The following is an 18727-nucleotide window of genomic DNA, read 5'->3' on the forward strand; positions in this document are numbered from 1 at the left end:
CCGCCGTAGCAATCGGGCATGAAAAACTAAAGTGTTTTGAAATGCGGATTGAGGGTGCAGCTATGGCTAAGCATTTGCCAGCCCTGGGGTCAATTCCAGTTCTCCAAAACAAGCAGCATATGCATCCCAGCCAGGAAGGCTCAGTGCTGTCTTAGTTTTAGGCACACGTTTCCCTCGCTTCCCAGATTCTCCCAGTCCAAATCAAAACCACAACAGCAATTTGGGTGGTATTTGGATTTGCCACCTGTATTAGCGAGGGTTTCTCCTGTTGTGAGAATACACCATGACCAAAAGCAACACGGGAAGGAAAGGTTACATCCGTCATCAGAAGCCAAGGCAGGAGCGCAGGGCAGGAGCCTGGCTGGGGAACTGAAGCAGAGACGTGGAGAAACACTGCTTACTGACTTGCTCCCCGGGGCTCCCTCAGCCTGCTCTTATCCACCTGCACCGAGGTGGCCCCACCCACAGTGGGCTGGACCTCCCATATCAGTCATTAGTAAATAAAATGCCCGATAGATTTACCTATAGGCAATCTAATAGAGGCATTTTCTTTCTTTTTTTTAAGATTTATTTATTATTATATATGCAGACAGGCCAGAAGAGGGCACCAGATCTCATTACAGATGGTTGTGAGCCACCATGTGGTTGCTGGGAATTGAACTCAGGACCTCTGGAAGAACAGCCAGTGCTCTTAACCGCTGAGCCATCTCTCCAGCCCGGAGGCATTTTCTTAATTGAGGTTCATCTTCCCAGATAACTCCCAACTTGTGTCAAGTTGACACAAACTCCTCTTGATAACCATATTCAAATCTGTGAGCACGCAGCTGGAGAGATGGCTCAGCTGTTAGGAGTACTTGATGATCTAGTAGAGGACTTGGGTTCAAGTCTCAGCACCCACATGGGTGGCTTAAAATCATCCATAACTCCAGTTCCAGGGAATCTGCCGCCCTGTGTGGCCTTCCCAGGCACCAGACACACATGAGGTACAGGCAAAGCACCCATACACGTTTTTAAGTGCACACTCCACCACCTTCCCTGTAAAAATGTATTACCAATTTAACTAGGTGTGGTGGCACTCACTGTCATCCTCGGACCTAGGCAACAAAAGCAGGAGAATGGCAAATTCAAGGCAGGCCTAAGCTACACAACAAGACTTTGTCTCAAAATAAACAGAGTATGGTTGATTTGGATATGTGTCTGTGGGTGTGTGTGATCACTTAGTTTATTAGATAGAATGTATGTGCTGGGAATTGAGTCCAAAGTCTCCCATAGGCTGGGCAAGCACTCTGCCACTCAAAAGAGTAAAAGTCCACCCTCTCATAGGTGTGTTAAGTAGCATAATCTCTAGCAGTGAAATGAGCTCTCCTGGGACATTTGGGGCAGCACACATCTTTTCTCTTTAAGTGGTTTAGGAGATGGGGGGGGCAGCACTTGATATAATTTGTCTTGTAGACATAGCTCGCAAAGGTCATCTCTTAGTTTTTTATTTCATTTTTAAAATCTCTGCTTCTCATTCTTGTGTACATGTGCAGGATGTGGGGATGCATGTATGTAGGCGGTATCATACATGTCGGTGAGAGAACAACTTTGTGGAGTCTTTTCTCCCGCCTTTACATGGGTTCTGGGGATTGAACTCGGGTACCAGACTTGCTCAGCAAGCACCATTATCCACTGAGCCATCTCGATGACCTTGTTTGTTTGGGGTTCTCGTTTGTTTGTTTGATTGGTTGTTTATCGGTGACTGATAAGTTTTTTTTGTTTGTTTGTTTTGTTTTTTGAGACAGGGTTTCTCTGTGGCTTTGGAGGCTGTCCTGGAACTCGCTTGGTAGTCCAGTCTGGCCTCGAACTTACAGAGATCCGCCTGCCCCTGCCTCCCGAGTGCTGGGATTAAAGGCGTGCGCCACCAACTCCCAGCGACTGATAAGTTTAATTAGGATTTCTTCCCAGAACTTGGGTTAGGGTTTATAAGATCATAAACAACTTCCCAGTCAGTGGCTACAGCACTACCTAAAATGTCTCCCTCCCTCAGCAGCCATCAGTTACCTATAGACTCTCATGAGCCCCATCCCTGTCTGACAGAATGTGGATGGGCCCAGTCTTGTACAGTTCCTCTGTGGGTAATCACGGCTGCTGGGAGTTGGAGTGTAGTGGCCATACGCCCAGAAACCATCATCCCATAACGCCTCCGCCCCTTCCTCTGGTTCTTGCATTCTCTCTACCCCATCTTCCATGATATCCCCGAGCCTTGAGAAAGTGATAGTGATTGTCCCATGTGAAGGTAAACATTCAAGCAATGTTTCCTCAGCCTCTTTGACAAGTTGTGAGCCTGCAGTTACTGCCACACACTGCAAAAAGAAGCATCTCTAACCAAAGCTGGTGGCAGTACTAATCTATGCACAAAAATGTGAGTGTTTAGGAGGCTGTTTGCCTGGCACATTGCGTTCCAAGTAGTGAAACGACGTCCCCACCAGTATGGCCTCCCAGATAGGCTTTTGACCATTCCTTCCTGGGAAGTGGTCCTCAGGTCCCATCAGAAACTGGTTGGTGAGGAGAATGGCTCACTTGCTGCTGGAAGCTGCGTCCCAACCCGTAGTACCCACATAGGAAGCCAAGTGTGGCCATGCACGTACCTGTATCCCCACCAGTGTGGAGGACAGAAACAGGGCGATCTGGGGGGCTTGCAGGCGGCTCTTAGCAAGTCTAGTCAGAAAGCTAGGCAGGTTCAAAAGGAGACCCTGTCTCACAGGAATAGAGTGGAAAAGGGTGGTATAGCACACTTGCTGCCCTCCCCTGAGGTTTATACAGACAGACACATGAAAGAAAAAGGAGGAGAATGGCTGGTTACCTCTATCCAAGTCATGCCACTGTTGCGCCAATGGGCACATCTTTGCCTGGCAGGTTGGTAGTGTAGCAAAAGTAATCTCTTAGCATCCCAAGAAGATTCACTAACGGCAGACTGATGAGGTCCTGGGATTCCAGTCAGTGTGTGCTTACATCTTACATCCGTATATAAGCATTGAGGCATTGCACAGGAGTAAAGCAGAAAGAAATTAGAAGGGAGGCCCTGTGCGACCTGGTCTGCTCCATGTTGGGAGTTCTGTGCCTCCAAAAGCAATGTCACAAGCTAGTAAAGGACACAGTATCGCATCCCGCCACTTTCCCCACATCAATTAGGATCATCACTGTGCATGTCAGGACATATTAGTAGTGAAAACAGCAAGGTTTATTTCTTACATTACTTGTGTATCCTGAGTTTGACCAAAGGACTCTGCTTCACTGTATTCTAACCCTGGGCCTCCGACTGTCCAGACAGCGCCTCACATCTAGAATATTACTGGCCTCGACGGCAGAATCCAAAGGTTCACACAGTCTCACACTGACAGATATTTCCAGTTTACCCAGGCTGTAATTGTAGCTGTGAGGGAGACTGAGGCAAGAAGAACAAAAGTTCAAGGATAGCCTGGGCGATTTAGTGAGAGGCCCCGCTTCTAAATTAAAAGTCACAAAGAAGGCTGGGGACACTGGGGAAATGGCTCAGTGGGGTAGGAACACTTGTAAAAGGTATGAAGACCTGTGGTTTCATCCCTGGCATCCAACATAAAAAGCCAGGCTTGGCCATGTGTACCTTAACTCCAACTCAGGAGGTGAGAGACAGACGAATCAGTGGGGTTCTCTAGCCACTATCCTAGCTAAAACTCAGCAAGCTCCAGGCTCAGAGAAAAACCCAGCCACAAGGCAGTAAGACAGAAAAATCATAGAGGAGGACGCTCTGTGTCCTTCTCTGGCCTATATATACACATGCCTGGACATATACGTGTGCATGGGCGCGCACACACACACACACACACACACACGCACGCACGCACGCACGCACAGAAAGAGAGAGAGACTCAGTGGTTGACCACTTGACTAGGATCTACCAGTAAGAAGCTGAGGCTGTCATTCGGTGGTAAGAGCATTTGCCAAGAGCCCACCAGTGTGAGAGGCTGAGGTCTGACTCAGTGATAAGACATTTGCCTAACATGCAGCCACAAAATTACCAAAAGGGAATTAGTCCAAAAGGACATGCCTGCTTGCCTTGCAGCTCACGTCTGGCTACAGTGGCCTGAGAGGTGCAGTCCCGGCAGGCATGAGGCAGGAGGGAGCAGGAGTATCTGGAGACCACAGCCCAGGGCTGCTGTCCTCTCTGAGATAGCAGCCACAGAGTGGCATGTGCATATCTCATACCCAGAAACCGGGAGAAACTGGGCTCTGGTGATGCTCACCCGCCTGGGATCCTGTAGCACCTGGAAGGCAAGTGGGACTTGCCAGGCCATCTCAGAGGGGGCTAACCTGACCCGGGCAGCGAGACTCATCTCACCCACTATCCACAGGTGATGACCAACGGCTGGGAGACGGTGGATATGACCCTGCGGCGGAATGGGCTGGGGCAGCTGGGCTTCCATGTCAAGTACGACGGGACAGTGGCCGAAGTGGAGGACTATGGGTTTGCCTGGCAGGCTGGCCTCCGGCAAGGCAGCCGACTGGTGGAGATCTGCAAGGTGGCTGTGGTGACCCTGAGCCACGACCAGATGATTGACCTGCTGCGAACCTCCGTCACCGTGAAGGTGGTCATCATCCCGCCTTTCGAAGACGGCACTCCCCGGCGGTAAGGGCATTGCCCAGAGAGGCAGGAGGGGGCCAAGGTCGGCAGCTTCCAGATGGCTGCAAGAGGTTTCCCTGTCATACTCACCCAAGACCTTGGGGAAGGAGCCTGATAGGCCAGTGGTTCTCGGCCTTCTTAACGCTGCGACCCTTTGGTGCGGTTCTTCCTGCTGTGGTGACCCCAACCGTAAAATGTTTTCATTGCTGTTTCATGACTGTAGTTTTGCTACTGTTACGAATTGTAATGTAAATACCTGAAACGCAGGGTTATATGTGACCCCTGTGAACGGGTCATTTGAACCCCCCCAGGGGGTCATGACCCATAGGTTGAAAAGCACTGTGATGACAGTAGTCCTGACAGCAATGGGATGGGATAAATGAAATCCCTGTGGGAACTGGTTCTCAGGGTAAGCCCTGAGTGTTCACCTCCACGGCATCCGTGTGTGCTTCACGTGTCAGTCCCAGCTCCCTCTCCCGCCTCTCCTCCCCTCTCAGCCCCCCCCCCGCTTCCCACCATGTCCCCACTCCCTTCCCCATAGGGAATCTCCAGAGTCTGTCATTTCACTCAGGGCAGGGTCCAGGCACTCCCCTAAGAGTCAGGCTGAGAGAGCATCCCTCCTTGTGGTATGGACACACAAAGTCCATTTGTATGCCAGGGATAAATACTGATCCACTGCCCAGGGCCCCGTAGATTGCCCAGGCCTCCTCACTGACACCCACATTCAGGGGGTCTGGATCAGTCCCATGCTGGCCTCCCAACTGTTGGTCTGGGGTCCAAGATCTCCCCCTTGTTCAGGTCAGCTGTTTTTGTTGGTTTCACCAGCCCATTCTTTACCTCTTTGCTCATCACTCTTCCCTCTCTGTCACTGGATTCCAGGAGTTCAGTTCAGTGTTTAGCTGTGGGTGTCTGCCTCTGCTTCCATCGGTCACTGGATAGAGGTTCTAGGATGGCATATAAGGTAGTCGTCAAACTCATTATCAGGGGTGGGCATTTAAGGTGGTCTCTCCACTATTGCTTAGTTTGCCAGTTGGTGTCATCCTTGTAGATCCCTAGAGGTCTCACTGGTACCAGATCTCTCAAACCTATAGTGACTCCCTCTATTATGGTATTTCTCATCCTGATCTCACCTGTTTTTCCCCAACTTAACCTTCTTGCTCCCCCCTGACCTCCTCTCTCCTTCTCTTCTCCCCCTCTTTTTCCCAGCTCCCAGCCCCCCCCCCATCTGCTCAGGAGATCGTGCCTCATTCCCCTTCTCTGGGATACCATGCATATCTCTCTTAGGTTTTTTTCCTATTTCCCAGACTCTCTGTCAGTGGAATTGTAGGCTGTCACTCCCCTGCTCCATGTCTAAAATCCATATATGAGTGAGTACATACCATGTGTGTCTTTCTGTGACTGGGTTACCTCACTCAGGATGGCTTCTTGTAGTGCTGTCCATTTCCTGTGTGCTTTAGTAATCACATTTCCTAGAAGATACACAGTGGGAAAGCTGCTTGTCCCAGAACACACTGGGGCATCTATTGAGCTCGCTACTATATGCAAAGTCCATTCACAGTGCTGGCATAGGGTAAGGAAGTTTGTGTTCTACAGGGAGAGGCAGACCGTCAAGTGGATATACAAGGTCTGGGGGTATATGTCTGGGGTCAGGAGTTCAAGGCCAGGTTCCATTGTGTTGTATTAAGTTCACAGACAACCTCAACTCCCTGAGACCCTATCAGAAACAGCGGCAGCAGAAAGTAAAAAGAAAAATCAGCCTAGCCAAAGGCCTTAGAAGACTGCTGCTGTAGGCTGTGTATGTGTCCTTGAAGCCGGGAGAGGGCATCAGATCCCCTGCAGCCGGAGTTACGGGTGTTTGTGACCCTCCTGACCTGGTGCTGGGGTCTGAACTCTAGCCTTCAGGACTAAGCAGCAAGTACACCTGGTCCCTCAGCCTTCTTTCCAGCCCTCTGCTGTGTTGCTAAGAGAACAAAAACAGGAGCAGCTTCCCTACTTGTTCGATACAGATGCACCCCACCCCACCAGTTTCTGTCTGCAGTTAGTTTAATGCCCCTCAGAGGTATAGACCTCAAAGATGCCAAGTCCCCAAATACAGATGACCCAGACTGCACACCTTCCTATTTGGCAAACTCCATAAGACTGTGTGCTGCCTGTAATCCCAACACTCAGGAGGCAGAAGCAGGTCAATCTCTGAGTTCCAGACCAGTCTGGTCTACATAGAGAATTCCAGAACAGCCAAGGCTAAAGAGTGAGATTCCCCCTACAAACACACCAAAAGAAAAAAGGGAAAAACAAGTGTTGGGAGGACAGATACACAGTTGTAACTGCAGCACTCAAGACGCTGCCAAAAGAAGGATGAATTTGAGGCTAGCCTAGAAGAAAGACCCAGGCTCAGAAAGCGGTGGGGTGGGGGCCGGGCAGTCAGTTGCTTTGGCTGGACTAGGGGCCTGCTCCTCAGGAGGGAATCCACATACTATAAACCTGGCTTGGAAAGCCATAGGCCCCACTGGGGACATTACTGCAGCCATTTGCTAAATGAGCATGATGGACCTGTCAAAATGTCTTCTGAGTAACCACTTACGCCAATAGGTCGTGGAGTGTCAGCTCTGGTCACAGGAGCTGCTTTTTACAGCGGTGAGTGGTGACCACAGACTAGTCAAAGTACAGAGGATGCATGACTGTTGGAAGCTCAGGCATAGATGGGGCACCTGTGTCACCCTTTCCAAGACTCAGGGAACATGGAAGAGGGGGCACACAGCATGTAAGCTGGAGGGAGGGTGGTATGCAGGGTGGACTCAGCGTGACGCGGCTGTTGCTCTTTTTTCCTTTGCCTTAAGACAAGATCTCACTGTATAGATCTGCCTGCCTCTGTCCCCCTAGAGCTGTTTAAAGGCAGGTGCCACCACTCCGGCTCAGTTTCTAGCTACTGCTAGCTGTCGTGTGGACTTACTGAACTTCTCAGCTGTAAAACGTAGTTGCTGGAGCTGAGGACATGGCTTAACTGGTAGAGGGCTCACCTAACATGTGGAAGACCGCGTTCAGTCCCTCAGCACTGCACAAACCAGATGTGGCAGGCGGCACAGCCCTGTAACCGCAGCACCCAGGAGGTGGAGGCCAGGGGATCCGAAATCCAAGGTCTTCAGCTAATTACTGTCATTCTCAGTCAGGCTCCCACCACAGGCGGCACAGCTCTGGACTAGGTCTCCCTAGCATAGCAACACCTGCAGAAATAGATCTGTACGCTCCCCCACCCCCACCCCAGATATTCCAGAGGAGGCTACCAGGTTGCTCTCCCTGCTCTGCTAGGAACTGCTTAGAGCCTGTGACAATCCTACAGCAGTCACTGTGTGAGGTGAGAGGTGTTTCTGATTGGTTGGGTGTGGGTCACATGCTCCTGCCTAGCATCCAGAAGTGGGATCCGCCTGGCTCAGAGCACACAGCAGTTCTCAGGATACACGCATGGCTTCCCTCCTCCTCCGCCAGCCTGGCCTGTCTGCTAGCTCTGTTGGACAGTTGTGTCCCCACTGTTCCCTACCAGGTGCCTGGGGGCTCCTGATCCCCCAAAACAGCCATAAGGACCTGCTGACATCAGCTCCACCACACTGCCACAGAGGTACCCTGAGCGGGGCCCTGGATGGGAGCATAGCCTCAGGTCCCTGGCACGGCCCTGAAGCGGCCACACCTGGGTGTCCGTAGAGATTGAGGTGCTCCAGGCCTGCCTCTGGGAGCTTAGCTCTTGCGATGTGAGAGGAGGATTTTTTTTTTTTCCTGAGCTCAGCCGTCTGTAAGCTCAGGATCCCTCCCATGTTGTGTCGAGCTGTATGACAGACGTAGCAGAGGTGCCAGCCCAGCTTGGATCCTCAAGCCCCAGGCAGGGTCACCGCACCGTGGTGCATGTGCCAGCCAGACACAGGCCGCTCTGCGTCTGTTTCCAGGGTTCTGGGTTTCATAGGCTTTTTTTTTTTTTTTTTTTAGACACCTTGCAAAGTAGGTCACCTGCCTCTTCTAGCAGCGTTTGAGATGCTTGGGAACAAGGGAGAGACTGCCCTTTGATTTTGAGGACATCAGCTTTTCTAGCCCAAGTGCTACTTGGGGATGGGAGGGGTGGTTTGTTGAAGACACTGGATGACTAGGGGCCTGGGCCAGAGAAAAGGGAAGGGGACCAGGAGAAGCCAAGACTGGAAGGAAGAGGGACACACGGATCTGTCTAGCTGCTGTAGCCATGTGTTGGGTCCCGGCCTAGGATTCTAAGCTGGTAAGCTGCAGGCCCTAGTTTGAAAGAGGCCACTCTGCCTTTAAAATGAGCCGGCAGGGTTTGGAGTTGACCACAGCCAGTCCCCTCTCAAGCAGAAGGCCTGCAGGCTATTGGCCCAGACCTTAGACGTGACAAACTTGTTTTTTCTAGGGGGTGGCCAGAGACCTATGATATGAATACTTCGGAGCCCAAGACGGAGTCGGAAACCACCACCCCTGGGGGCCGGCCCCCCTACCGAAGCAACGCTCCCTGGCAGTGGAGCGGGCCTGCCTCCCACAACTCTCTGCCGGCCACCAAGTGGACCACCCCTGCCACTCCTGGCCATGCCCAGTCCCTGAGCCGACTCCCGAAGCAGACGCCCATGGTCCCCTTCCGTGAGTCCCAGCCACTGCACAGCAAGAGGTAAGGACCCCAAGGACGTCACTACCACCCAGTGTCCCACTTACCCACAAGCCTTCCCTCATCCCTCTCTCTCCCACGCCCTTGTTCTTTCTCCTCCTCCTCCTCCCCTCATTCATCTCGCTTTTTTGTTTGTTTCTTTTGTTTGTTTGTTTTGGGGGGGACAAAGTTTGTATGTGAAACCTGGAACTCCCCCTTTACTCCAGGCTGGCTTTGAATTCAGAGATGTGCCTTCTCATCCCTCTGCCCTCTCCATCATTCCTTCTCTCCCTCCCTGCTCCTGGGCAGGCACACAGGCTCAGGGACAGGGACAGACAGCTCTCTGTATGAGGTTGGAAAAGGGTTTTTCAAAGGCCAGTAACAAAATCTGTAGGGCTGGCCTCTTGAGGGAAGCAGGCCAAGGGAGAAGCCCATCCAGGTGGCTGTCATAGCTGCTGTTTAGTCCTTGGGCTGGTAGTCACCTCAGGGACTTTGTATTGGTATTTAACTTATACTGCTTTGTTTCATTAGTGAGGCTGAGGATTGAACCTAGGTCCTTTGGCATGCTAGGCAAGTGCCCAACCACTGTCTCCTCAGCTTGTTCCCTATCTTCTTTGGAACTGGATCTTGCTATGTTGTTCAGGCTAGCCTTGAACTGAAAAGCCTCCTGCTCCAGACTTCTGGGTATCTTGGATTACAGGCTTACACGTACCACCAGCCCCCGCTGAGACACTCACTTGAATGCATCCTCTATTACTAGATAAAGCATGGTGGGTGTGTAGCCCTTTATCCCTCCCCGTTCTGCAAAAAATAGATATAAGACTATAAAGTCAGGCAGGTGGCGCACACCTTTAATCTTGGCAATTAGGAGACAGAGGCAGGCGGATCTCTGTAGGTTCGATGTCAGTCTGGTCTAGATAGTAGGTTCCCCACCAGCTAGGACTACATAGTGAGACCCTACAAATTCTGTAAGATTAAAATGGAGTGGCTAAAAGCATGTGTTGTTCTTGCAGAGGATCTGGGCTCAGTTCCCAGTACCCACATGGAGGCTCACAACCATTCTAACTCCAGTTCCAGGGGATCTGACGCCCTCTGCAGGCATCGGGTACCCATGTGGTATACCTATATACATACAGGCAAAACAATCTATAAAATGTTTTAGCAATTTTTTTAGTTTCCCTAAAATGAAGGACAGAGGACCGTCTTGTCCCAGGAGAGGGCAGAGGTTGTCCCCAGTGGTCCCCGTCCTAGCTTCAGATGCTGAGCACGGGGCTCCGGGGAAGGAAGGTGGTCTTTCCTGCCCTCCCACCACCACACACGAAGATCCAAGGGGTGGAGAGCAGGTGGGAATTGACTGGACCTGAGGGTGAAGTCTGTTGTCTGCCTCCTCCTGGATGGTTCCTTAGGCTTCCTCCTGTGTCTCCGCAGGCCTGTCAGCTTCCCAGAAACACCTTTCACGGCATCACCAGCAGGGGCCGACAGAGTCCCTCCCTACCGACAGCCTTCTGGGAGCTTCTCCACCCCGGGCTCTGCCACCTATGCAAGATACAAGCCATCTCCGGAAAGGTCAGAGTTCCCCTTGCTTTTGAAATGATGTCACCTGGTGGATGCTGCTTCAGCTTCTTATTCCCAGGACCTCATCGTCTTATTTGCCATATTCTGGGGCTTGTGGACCCCTGGAAGTCAGCAGATGATCACCAGGGTGTCAACAATGTCAAATTAAAATTTAGAACAAAGAAACAGAGCAACAAAAAAAATCAGAGCTAGGCTGATCGGGCAGACCTTGTCATTGGCTCCCCTAGCAAGAGAATTTGGGTCGCCATTTTCTGGGCACTTCTATCACTTTTTTGGAGCAAAGCCAGCCAGCATCCCATTTATCTCTCTGTAGTTCTCACCCATCAAAACTAGGCCATCAGTATTATCCAACTTCACCTCTCCCCCTTAAAGCCAAATCCAACCTGGCAGCATATTCAATGTTCCCGAAGCCTCCACAGCTCTCCAGTGCCTTTGGAACAAACCCAAACTGGACAGTTTGGCATTCAAGGCCCCATGAGATCTGATTCCAGCTTGTTCCTGACTCTTCAGCTCTGGTATCCCAGGTCCCTCCCAGTGTGTCAGTGACGGTCCCAGCGCATCCCCCGTCCTCCGGGTGGAGCTGTGAGTGTCTCCCACTCTCCCCCACTGCTGTGGTCCAGCCTCCCAGACTGTTACCTACACCCCATCCGATGTGGCTGGCCCTGCTAGAATTCCCAGAGACATCCTCTGTCCCTTGCTGTGACTGACCAAGGCCCCTGGAATGCCCCACACCAGCCCCACTAGCCGCCGCCATTTCCAGGTGTCTGGGTAGTCTGTTCGTGCTCCCCGGCCTTTTCCTCACTGGAAACTGTAGCAGGCTTTTTCTTTCAGGCCACCAACCAGCTCCCAAATCATGACACAGAGGCTTATTAGTTTTGAATGCTGGGCCTAGCTCACACTTGTTTCTGGCTAGCTCTTCCTAATTTAAATAACCCTGTTCCTTCTCACCTGCCTTTGCCTTGGGCTTTTTACCTTTCTTATGTATGTCTTATTCTCACCGCTTCTCTTTGTCTGGTTGGCTGGCAGCTGCCTGGCTTCTTGCCTGGGGAGTCTCCCTCTGAATTCTTCTCTCCTTCTTCTTTTGTCTCCTCTCTTTTTCTTATCCTGTTTATTCTCTCTGCCTGCCAGCCCTACCTATCCGTTCTCTGCCTAGCTATTGGCCATTCAGCTTTTTATTAGACCAATCAGGTGTTTTAGACAGGCAAGAGGAAACAAATGCGGCACATCATTTTATAATTAAACGAATGCAGCATAAACAAAATGGCACCCTTTACACAGTTAAAGTATATTCTGCAGCATAAACCAATGTAATACATCTCTGTCCAACTAAAATAATATTCCATAACAGGAAAGCCTTCGCAAGAGACCCACCTCCTAACCTGAGTGTCTATGATCCTCCTGGAAGCCTGCCCCAAGAAAGGGAGAGACCAGCTCTGCCCCTCAGCTCCCTCTGTGTTTGCAAGCAACTGCTATTCTCTTAGCCCCGCTAAGACAGATAGAAAAGAGAAAGGGAGACAAAGACAGTCAGAGGCGAGCCACAGGAGCATGCCGCATACCCATATGCTGAGTCCTGGGGCTGACACATAGCAAATTCTTGGCCTATAGTGATAGCAGGAAGGAGCAGGTGGCTTCTTTGAAGCAAAACTACTTGGCTGTAGCCCAGGGACCAGTCCGTCACACAGGCCTGGGCTTCCCCCTGAGTTTCTGTCCTGCAAGGCCTATACTGGACGGTGCCCTGAGACCCCCACTCTGCACCTTGTTAGCTGCTAGGTCTCTCTTAGAAGATCAAGGGGGAGAAGAACCCACTGTTCATCTTAGAGGCCACTGTTCAGCACTCATTCAGCACGGGGCCCCAAGAGTTTTCAGTGGGTCCACTGCTAGGAGGAATGTTCACCCTACTCGGTTGCCAGTGCTGGAGAGATAGTCCCACAAACCACATGGCTGAGGAGCCCATCAGCGGAGGGGGAGGGGGGGGGGGGGAGGAGGAGGAGGAGGAGGAGGAACAGTTCGAGGAGGAGTGTACTTATACCCAGGAGGTCCAGGTGGGAGTTGGCCATAGAGAGGAGGGGCATGAATGAGCAGAAGATTCTGGAATGTGTAGCATGCTGAGATGACACCTGGGCCTCAGTTAGGACCAAGACTGCAACTGGCAGCAAGTGGCCGTTAACAGATGTGCTAGGGCTGAGCCTGCTGTCACCGGCCTGCAATCCCAGCCACTATACGACAGAAAAAAGAAAAAAAAACTAAAAGGCCAAAGCAGGAAGATCAAAAATTCACACCTAATCTAGACTACAGAGTGAGTTCAAGGCCGGCCCATGCAACTTAGTGAGACTGTGTCTCAAAAATTAAAAATAAGGGAGCTAGCTGGGCGATGGTTCAGCAGTTATGAGCACTGGGCACTCTTGAAGAGGACCCAGGCCCGGGTCCCAGCACCCACATGACCGCTGACAACTGTCTGTGACCCCAGTTCCAGCAGATCCAACCCTCTTCTGACCTCCACAGGCACCAGGCACATACGTGACACAAATATATACATGCAGGTAACACTCATAAAATAAAACAAAATGTAAGGATTTTTTTGTTTTGTTTTAAAGAAGGTGCAGCTCATTGATAAAGTGGGTTAACCCAGTTCAAGTTATCCATCCAGATAAAAGATACCTGGCGAGTTTCTAGGTTGGGCCATTATACATATTCAGACTGTGAACATGTAACATGTATGTTCAAACATACACATTTCTGCATAGAAATAAGTTTCCATTTGTCTGGGATCAGTGCCCAGTACAGTCGCTTACCATGTGGTAAGTCCATTTTACATTCCTACCAGCAGCATATGCATGATCCAGTTTCTCCACAGTTTCACTGCCATGTGGCATTGTCACCATTTTTCATTTTAGCTATTCTGATGGGCGCATCACGCTGTCTCATTGTCGTTTTAATTTGCATTGCTCTGAGGGCCAACAGTGCCGAGCATCTTGTGTGCTGATCTGCCAGCTATGTATCCTCTCCAGTGAAATGTCTGTGAGCCTTTCGCCCAGTTTTCTAGTTCCCCCAGTGCTTTGCAAGGTTTGAGAGCTCTTTGTATGATCAGCCTTGAGTTTTTCCTTTCATCTTCTTTATAGGGTCTTTCCTTTAAAAACATTTAATATATAAACTATCATTCTTTTTCCTAATATAAATCAGATGTTTTAATGCTGGGCATTTTAAGTCCTTGATTCCCCTAACCCACTTCCCTTCATTGTGGAATTTGAGCCAAGACCTTTCTAATGCTGCACAAGTATTCTACCACTAAGTCACACCCCAGTCCCTCACTGGGGGATTCTAGGCAGGGCCCCTACCACTGAGCCACACCACTAGCCCCTCACTGGGGGATTCTAGGCAGGGGCTCTACCACTGAGCCACACCCCAGCCCCTCACTGGGGGATTCTAGGCAGAGGCTCTACCACTGAGCCACACCCCAGCCCCTCACTGGGGGGTTCTAGGCAGGGGCTCTACCACTGAGCTGTATCTTTCTGTCTGTCTGTCTGTCTATCTGTTTTTCTCTCCTCTCTCCTCCCTTTCTTTCTTTGATACAGTTTGATTGCATTGCCCAGATATATCCCAGACAGGACTTGACATTGAGATCCTCCTGCCTCGTCCTCAAAAACATGTGTGTGGGTGTCATTGCACTCAGTGTCCTTGATTATTTTGGCTTCTGTTTAGGTCCAAGGTTTAGATCAAGTTTCCATTTTTACCAAGAATGTCTGATTGCTCCAGCAATTTATTGGATACCCAGCCTTTTTCCTACTTTGCTTTTGCTACTTAAAGCAAAAATGAATGGGAGGAACTAAGTGGACACATTTGTATGCATCTTTTTCTGAGTTCTCTGGTCATACTCATCAGTCTTATGGGATCTCAGGGAGTCCTCCCAGCAGCCTCGTGAGGTAGATTGCTTATCCCCGCTTTGCAGAAGCAAAACTGGAGTCAGCAGAGTCAATCCCCTTGGCTTACAGGAAGCAGTCTGGACAGGAGACTGGCTGGGGTTGGCCCTGATCATCTCCTGCCCTGAGAATTGGGAGCTTCTCTTCCAGATCATCGCCACATGCATGGTCCCCTGGAGACCTGTGCATAGTCACACCCATGGCTGGTGGCCAGCTTCTCCAGACCTCTCCTGTGAGTCTAGCTCTTCGAAGCTGACACCTCTATTTTCCGGATCCAGTGGTACCTAGCCCCGGCCTCTGTGACCCCTGGCCCAGCATTTCCTTCTCCACCTGTGGCTGACTTTGAGCTTGGTCAGTTGTTCCTAGCACACTCGGACCCTAAGCCCCCAGATGTAACTACCATAGCACATTGGTTCCTTTTGTTGTTGCGGCTCCTTTAGCTTGTGTAGAGTTGCAGTCAGTCCTGGTGCAGGAGGCATGTCTGCAGTGGTGGAGTAGCAGAGTGGTGAGTGCTAGTGCTGGGCTTGCTTGTATCCTCACTCACAGGGCTCCAGGTAACCCAGGCTGCCCTCGAACCCATCATACAGCCAGAGAGAACCCTGAGCCCCTGAGCTCCTGCCTCAGCCCGAGTGCTGGGATTACAGGTGTGTGATGCCACTCGGCCTCACGTGGTGCTGGGATCGAGCTCAAGGCTTTGTGCATGCGAGCAAGCACTGTGCCAGCTGAACCACCCAACGCCGAGCTCCATGTTCTGTTTGAAGAATGGAAGAACTCGCTATAGCCAGTCCCGGGCCTGTCAGCTACATACGGAGACCCCGCCTTTGATTTTAAAAAGTGGGAGGAAGAGCAAACAGATGGACAGACTGGGGCGGAGAGGTGGTTAATGGAGGTAGCTGCTCCGCAGAGACCAGGGTTCAGTGCCCACACACACAGTGGCTCACAGCCATCTGCAACTCCAGCTCCGGGAGATCCAGTACCCTCTCCTGGCCTCCAGTGGGTCACATACATACATACATACATACATACATACATACATACATACATACAGCCAAAACACACACATAAGTTAAAAATAAATAAATCTTTAGGGGCTGGAGAGATGGCTCAGTAGTTAAGATCACCTTCTTACTCATGCAGAGGACCTGGGCTGCTTCCCAGCCACCCACGTGGTGGCCGCAGCATTCTGTAACTCTAGTTCCATGGGGTCCAGTACGCTCTTCTGCCTCCACAGACACCCGGCACATGAAGGATGCATATATGCATGCGGGCAAAACATTCACACACATAAAGTTAAATCAATACAAATTTTTAAAAATAGTAAATAGCTGGGCAATGGTGGTGCACGCCTTTAATCCCAGCACTCGGGAGGCAGAGGCAGGTAGATCTCTGTGAGTTCGAGACCAGCCAGGTCTACAAGAGCTAGTTCCAGAACAGTCTCCAAAGCCACAGAGAAACCCTGCCTCGAAACCCACACCCAAAAAAATAGAAACTAATAGGTGAATAGATAGATAGGTAGATAGATTTGTTATTTACCTAAAGAATGAAAGAATTTACCAGCACAGTGGTACACAACCGTAATCACAGCATTCTGTAAGCTGGTGCAGGAGGAGCAGGAGTTCAAGGCCGGCTTGGACTACATAGTGAGACCCACCCTCAAAATAAAACTAGAGTGATGGAAGTAGGTCTCTCGCACCCACCCCTCGGTCAGCTTCTGGCAAAGTCACACTGATGTCTAGAACTTACATAAGCCATCAGTGCTTATGTAAGTCGTGTGACAGAGGGAAGGTCACCATTGCAGCATCTTGGCTCCACCAACAGAGAAAGTGATGGTGGGGGTGACAGCTGGCAGTAGCTGTGTCACCCATCATCCCTTCTGCCCCATGCGCTGTCAGCTCTCATCCAGTGTCCCATCAGTGAAGGCAGGAGAAAGGGCCATGCCGTCCGCCTTCGTCTCCTCCCTGGCTCTTTCCAGGGTGGTGAGTGCGGGACTCAAGCCAGCCTCCCAGTAGCTTGGCCCTGATGCCCTTTTGAGTGTACCCAGCTTCTTCCTTACAGCCCCAGAACTACAGCTGCTCAGCCCTTCATCCGAACCTCAAACCCTTCATCTGGAAAGCGATTTTTATTCTTCAAGAAAACAGAGTAATTACCCCATCTCAAATGAGATGGAAGACAGCCATCCGTCCCCCTCCCCCTTCTTCCAGGGACATTTGCCCAGAGCTCTGCATACGTGGCGAGAAAAAGCACTTTTCATTTCAGTGAGGTTGACCAAAATTTGCCAGTGATAAAAATGGCCCCAGATGGGACATCCCAGCCTTCGGGAGAATGGTCAGCGCAGGTCAGACAGCAGAAAGTGGAGATGACAGAAATCCTGTTCAGAAAGACAGTAGCAGCAGCTGCTGAGATGGCTCAGCCAGTGACACACCTACTGCATAAGCGAGAGAGCCTGGGGTCAGTCCCTAGTACTGCAGCCGGGACCACACATCTGTAGCCTCGGCGCTGGGAAGGCGGTTAGGCAGGCTCAGATCTCAAAGGCTCGGCCAGTGAGCTTGAGGTGCAAATAATTAAAAAAAAAAAAGACACCAGACATCCCACACATGTGCTACACACTTACTTACATGTGTACATAAACACCTACACACGTGACTATGGTGTATGTTTGTGATCCCAGTACTGGCAGGCAGAGCGGGTGAATTGGGTCTAACCTGATTGGCTGGCCCCAGACTCCAGTGAGTGAGAGACCTAGCCTGAAGAATGACGCTGTATTTTCCGGCCTACAGGATGCTGCTACACACACACAGACAAGGATGAGCCCAGGACGTAGCTGCTCCCTAGCTTGCGTAGGGTCCTGGGTCAGGTCTCCAGCACTGCAGAGTGCAGCCCAGATGGTGCCTCGCACCTGTAATCCTAGCGCTTCAGAGGGGGAGGCGGGCGGATCTCTGGGAGAGCGAGGCCAGCCTGGCCCATAGATAGAGCGAGTTCCGGGACAGCCAGGACTACACGCAGAAACACTGCCTTGAAAACCCAAGAAGAAAAGGCAGCAGCTGTGAGATGGTCGGAGACGGCACAGCCCACCCTGAATGGGAGGAGGAGCTGAGAGAGGAGGGCCGCTGCAGACCCCCGTCTGGTCAGGGTTGGCTGCGTAAAGCAGAAATGGCTTCCTCCGACGTTGTCAGAGACCTGCTCTTCACTTTGGATTTGGATTATTTTGTTGCTGTTCTGTTCTGGTTGTTTCTCTTTTACAGTTTTAGTTAGTCGGTGTGTGTGCGTGCGTGCGTGCATCCCAAGCACCAGTGTGTGAGTCAGGGCAGCTTAAAGTGAGCTCCTTCTCGCCGTCCACCACGCGAGTCCTAGGGATCCAGCTCCTTTACCCAGGCTATCCCACTTGGGCTACAGTCAAGGTCTCACACACACTAGGCAAGCTCCTGAGCTACATCGCAGCCGGGCATGGTCGCAGCCGCCTTGTTACTTTGTATCTTGAGAATTCCTCTCATCACGATGTCTAGGCTGGCCTTGAGCTTGCCGTTCTCCTGCCCACCTCCCAGGAGATTTCTTACATATTCTCACTGTTACTTCATTGGCGGGAACTGCAAGGGAGCCTGGGAAGTATGCTGAAGTGCAGTAGGCCTTTTCTTACCAAGGTCCTGCAAAGCCGACCCCGGGCAGCAGCCCATGACGTGGCCATTGGTGCTTTCCACACTCCCCTGACTGAGGTCAGCTTCTACTGGCATTTCCCTTTGGTGCTTAGGATTTGACACTCACCTTGTGGGTAACTGAATGATCCAGTCAGGGCTTCTATCTCCAGCGAGGTGGAGCATGTTCCCAAGGCAGCTGGCTGTGTGTGAGGGCAGCCAGTGAGGTGTCAGGGCTACTTTTTTTTTTTTTTTTACAAAGCACTTGAACCACCGCAAACCGGGCCCTCAGATGAATATAGAAATAAGAATGGACTTTTGGAGCCTTTAG

At 51.0% G+C, this 18727-nt stretch overlaps 1 protein-coding gene across 4 annotated transcripts in view; it reads left to right on the top strand.

Annotated features, from left to right (window-relative positions):
• Sipa1l3 (signal induced proliferation associated 1 like 3) overlaps positions 1 to 18727 on the top strand; it is a 204898-nt gene that overhangs the window by 143918 nt on the left and 42253 nt on the right. For all 4 annotated transcript variants that reach the window (XM_040734703.1, XM_040734707.1, XM_040734705.1 and 1 more), the window contains 3 exons: positions 4374 to 4648; positions 9048 to 9299; positions 10704 to 10841. In XM_040734703.1, the coding sequence (XP_040590637.1) occupies positions 4374 to 4648; positions 9048 to 9299; positions 10704 to 10841 (665 nt within the window). The remainder of the gene's footprint in view (positions 1 to 4373; positions 4649 to 9047; positions 9300 to 10703; positions 10842 to 18727) is intronic.

Source organism: Mesocricetus auratus, unplaced genomic scaffold (genome assembly GCF_017639785.1).
Source record: "Mesocricetus auratus isolate SY011 unplaced genomic scaffold, BCM_Maur_2.0 Super-Scaffold_100038, whole genome shotgun sequence".
NCBI classification, from domain to species: domain Eukaryota; kingdom Metazoa; phylum Chordata; class Mammalia; order Rodentia; family Cricetidae; genus Mesocricetus; species Mesocricetus auratus.